This window comes from Polistes canadensis, unplaced genomic scaffold (genome assembly GCF_001313835.1).
Source record: "Polistes canadensis isolate GaletaPanama2010 unplaced genomic scaffold, ASM131383v1 scaffold_278, whole genome shotgun sequence".
In the NCBI taxonomy this organism is placed as follows: Eukaryota; Metazoa; Arthropoda; class Insecta; order Hymenoptera; family Vespidae; genus Polistes; species Polistes canadensis.
This window is the reverse complement of record NW_014569825.1, coordinates 128,845-133,430: the sequence shown is the minus strand read 5'-3', so window position 1 is coordinate 133,430 and position 4,586 is coordinate 128,845. Positions and strand designations below refer to the sequence as shown.

The 4,586-nt window shown below is 30.1% G+C and overlaps 1 protein-coding gene across 6 annotated transcripts in view; it reads left to right on the top strand.

Annotated features, from left to right (window-relative positions):
* The window catches only part of LOC106791022 (protein AF-10-like), a 6,761-nt gene extending 3,637 nt beyond the window's left edge, over window positions 1-3,124 (top strand). For 2 of the 6 annotated variants that reach the window (XM_014756363.1, XM_014756360.1), the window contains 8 exons: window positions 64-537; window positions 621-804; window positions 889-1,090; window positions 1,297-1,449; window positions 1,519-1,786; window positions 1,877-2,002; window positions 2,097-2,249; window positions 2,788-3,124. In XM_014756363.1, the coding sequence (XP_014611849.1) occupies window positions 64-537; window positions 621-804; window positions 889-1,090; window positions 1,297-1,449; window positions 1,519-1,786; window positions 1,877-2,002; window positions 2,097-2,247 (1,558 nt within the window). In that variant the 3' untranslated portion in view covers window positions 2,248-2,249; window positions 2,788-3,124. Of the gene's footprint in view, window positions 1-63; window positions 538-620; window positions 805-888; window positions 1,091-1,296; window positions 1,450-1,518; window positions 2,003-2,096; window positions 2,250-2,787 lie in introns of those variants that run through there. The other 4 variants (XR_001382149.1, XM_014756361.1, XM_014756362.1 and 1 more) reach the window with 4 other exon arrangements.
* The last annotated feature ends 1,462 nt before the right edge of the window (window positions 3,125-4,586 follow it).

Here is a 4,586-nt window from a genome sequence, read left to right as displayed (position 1 = left end):
TTCACTATAGATTTTACCTATTTCCGTAAACGTAATTTATTATTGGACTTTATTATTTTCTAGATCTCAATCTTCAGACAAAGATAAAGTTCGTAAACCAAAACGTGGGTCATCTAATAGTCAACCAGCATTAGCACAAACACAGCCACAATCTCAAGCTCAATCACAGCTGCCAATATCATCGATTGCAACATCTGTATCTAGTAGTGCAGTTGTTACGACTTCTAAAAGAGGTGGAAGAAACAATCATCAAACATCTCCGCCAACTGTATCAGTAGCACCTGTTCCTTCAATAATACAAGGTCCTTCATTGGTAACTGGTGGCCATTTTAGTAGTATTGGTTCAGTAGGCTCGATGGGTCCTACTGTTAAAGATTCACCTCCTAGTAGTCCAGGTTCTGAAAGTATGAGTAGCAACGGTCCGGGACGTCGTAAAAGAAAAAGTACTTGTCCAGCATCTACGACGCCTACACCACCGGCATCTAGTACACCTACAACTATGACAAATAATAATAAAGAGGAAAAAGATATTAAGCTGTAAGAATTCCAACAACTAATATTATTGATTCTAAAATATGTTCATTTATCGAACTCTATTCCTCAATTTTTACTATGCATAGATTTCAAAATGGGGTTAGTGCGCCACACATGTTAGGAAATCAATTAAATCCAACTTCGACGATGGCACAAAAGATGTCTGATACGTTATCACAAGAATTGGAAGCTCATTCTATTTTTACAGAAGCAAATAATTCAGCAGCTACTTTAGTTGGTCCACAGTTACATAGTCGTGTAATAGCCTCTGTAAGTTTCTTGTAAATAATATTAGTAACGAATCTCTTTATTTTCTTTTTTTGGAAATTACATAATAATCATATTTCTAAATAGATACGATCGAATCAAACAACTACGGCACCTACCTCTTTTTCATCTGTATTTTCAACAAACAGTAATACAAATATTAGTACTGCGAGTTCTGGAACATTAGGTAGTGGAGTGATTCCACAAACGTTAGATCAGCTGTTAGAGAGACAATGGGAACAGGGCAGTCAATTTTTAATGGAGCAAGCGCAGCATTTTGATAGTGAGTGTATGGCAAGAAAAAACATTATTATGCTTACGTCGATTCGTTGAGTTTTTTCCTTCTTCCATTGAATTATTACAAACATTTTAATCTTATTTTTTAGTATCAAGCATCAGACCGTACTACTTTTTGCTTAGCAATGCTTTTGCTTATACATATATATATATATATACATCTATATAATATGCATTTCTAATTAAACCTCATTATAGTTGCATCACTACTTTCGTGTCTTCATCAGCTGAGAGCTGAAAATGTCAGATTAGAGGAACACGTAAATAGTCTTTTACAGAGGAGAGATCATTTATTAGCAGTGAATGCTAGACTAGCAATTCCTTTAACAACTCAACCGAGTACACATCCAGGTAAAAAAAAATATTAGATTAAATAATTTCGAATAAAAAGTTTTCTTAATTTTGTGAAAATATTTGCAGCGAATAATGTACATCCAACGGTTAATCCATCACATGCTAATGTCGCCCATCCTGAGGTACCATCTGGAGCATCTGGAGCTGCTGTACCTAGAGTTAATCGAGAAACTCGCGTGAATAATACATACATACCTCATTCTAGTTCCGTAAACCATCCAACTACATTAGAAAACGGATTGCCACCGGATCCCTCACCACCTGCAGCAGCATCCCTATCTCAGTATCAGCACAGAGGATCTTTGGTTGCTCCACAACCGAGTCCTACAATAAGGTAGCATATCTGTCTATTATCTGGTAATGTAATTACAGGTATTTTAAATGGAATTTTTGTTTGTTTGTACGTTGACGGTAACAATATTAGACATAGTCCAGCAGCAAGTGGATATTTACAAGGACAAAGTAATATTGTATCACCTGCCACAGCTAGTAGCTCGGGAGTAGTTAGAAATTCTTCAGTAACACCAGATCCCTTACGTGGTGTTCCCCGGTACGTTGATGAATAATAAACTAAACTTTTTTGATGATCATCTTTAATCTTAAAGAAAGTAATAATTAAAATTTTGATAATATTTTGATATTAGATCAGTTCCACAATCATCAAGTAGTTATATGCCGTCGATGTATCAACCAGCAATGTCAACTCTCTCTAGTAATCAAGTAGGTAGCGTTCATAATCTTCATTCACATGGACCTTCTCCGACTAACCACGGACCGCCGGGTAAACCTAGCTGAAGGTAGATGCTATTACAAAGTAAAGAAAAACTTTCAGCATCCGTAAAACGTGATAAAAACAAAGGCTAGTTAATATATTCGATCGTGTTTTATTGTTAGTGTATTTGAAAGGTAACAAGCACGAAGATATAGGCTTCGTGGTAAAAAGTATGAATTCATTTTTAGTTTGTTTGTTTTATTAATTGAAAAGCCGAAATAATTGAATCTTATTATTTAGAATTTTACCCCTTAATTCTTGACTTGACACATGTTTGTTAGTCTCTACTCAATTATGCAATATTTATTATTAATATTTCAAATTATATTGCACACTAAAATGAAGATGATGGATATTTATATGAGGCTGATGTTTTACACGAAAAGAAAACATATATATATATATATATATATGTTTGCTTTTAAAGAGAAAAATTCAATATTATACAATATGTTAGAGAAATATATATTATTATAATTTATTAATTAACATTTTATAATCGGTAAATGATACTTATTAGGTAAATATATTTGTTTATCTAAATTTGAGATAACCAATTGCAGGAAATTATTGAAAATAATCCAAAGAAAAGGAACCGTAAAGTAGAGACATTTCAACCTTGAACGAAGACAAGAATGCTACTCAATTTGGTCATTAATTAGAAAATATCAATCATTAGATAATTAGTTGTCGATATAGGACACATGAATTTCTCTTGGTTTATTTGTCAAGCACATATGAGACAATCAATCTCAGAGTGTTGACATCGTAAAGGATCATCAGCAAATCCACAGATGTACAAACGTTGTAGACTATAAGTTAAGCTATCGCGATAAATAGCAATAATATGATATAGATGTACATTTTAATTAGGATTAAAGAAAGAAAGAAAGAAAGAAAGAAAGAAAGAAAGAAAAAAAAGATAAGAAATAAGAAAAAAGAGAAAAGTGATGCAATAAGGAAATTCACGAGTAATTTGTATACGGCATAGAACATTTCTGACAAGAATAAACGTGATTTATGTAATATTTAATGAAATTTCAAATGTATTTCATGTTTAATTTAATTAACTATACTGAAGGACTTTCTTTATTGCATCATCAAAGATTTTCCATTAAAACGATGGATTGTGTATAGTATAATAATGAATATACAACCTATTTCAAAGCCACATTATAATGTATATTTTAAACTAAAGCATAAAGCATAACAAAAAAAAGATATTGTACAACACACGAGCACTGCCTTCCACCGAAAAAAGCTATGAAATAGGTTGTCTGTACGATTGCCATTATTATTTGTTTTGTTTTATTAGTTAAAAATGCATGATTAGCATATTATGTTTCATAGATTTCAATTTTTTTAAATTATTATTTTTGTCTTTTTTTGTGTTTTTTAAATTAATTTCATAAACTTATCTCTACGTCTTAATATATTTGATGATTATTTGTTAAACTAGTTAAACAAACAGGCTATATTACAAAAATACTGTGCTCTCGTGATTTATAAGTTTGCTATGATATTCGTCTCTAATCGGTATAATAATAATAGTAATTCCAGAAATCTTTTGAGATGGTTCTATACATTGAGAGAGGCGTATTAGTAAGATATACTTATAACGTCTATGAAACATTGTGTATTATATATTGAAAAACATTGATACGCATTTGATATTACTCTCATAAGATTTTCGAAAAGAAATCATATAAGTAAGTTTTGTTTTTTAAATAATTTTTAGTTCGATCAAATTTGTTTAAAACGTGTACTCGGTGATTATGATGAACACATATCTCTTATCTTAGTTTATTATTATTAAACAATATTTTCTTTTAAATATTTTTAACAAGTTCTTGACATATTTGAAATTAATTATTGTTATCGTAATTTTGTTTATATGTATATATATATTTGATATATGTATATCATATAAATATATATATATATCATATATATATATTCTTTAAATTTAAGCATATATGTGTATTATTTGAAGAATATTGAACAAAAAATTTGTGATAAGATTAAAAGAAAGAAAAAACAAATATCCATCATAATCCCAAGAACATGTAAAGACTTACATTAGAGACTCATAAAAGAGTTTCGTTAAAAATTAGGTAAATAAATGAGTTTATAAAATAATGTTATCGAAACGAAAACCAAATCGCGTTATTACAAGTTATGACTGATTTAGCCGTAACGTGTTCTTTTTTAATTTAAATCTTTATTGTGTTCAACAGAAAAAAGTATTTTTTTCTTTTCTTTTTCCTTTTTTTTTTTTTTTTTTTTTTTTTTTTTTTTTACATACTATTACCATCGAGAAGCAGTAAGTAGACGAGCTTAAGGGAAAATTTTGTCTCTAAGC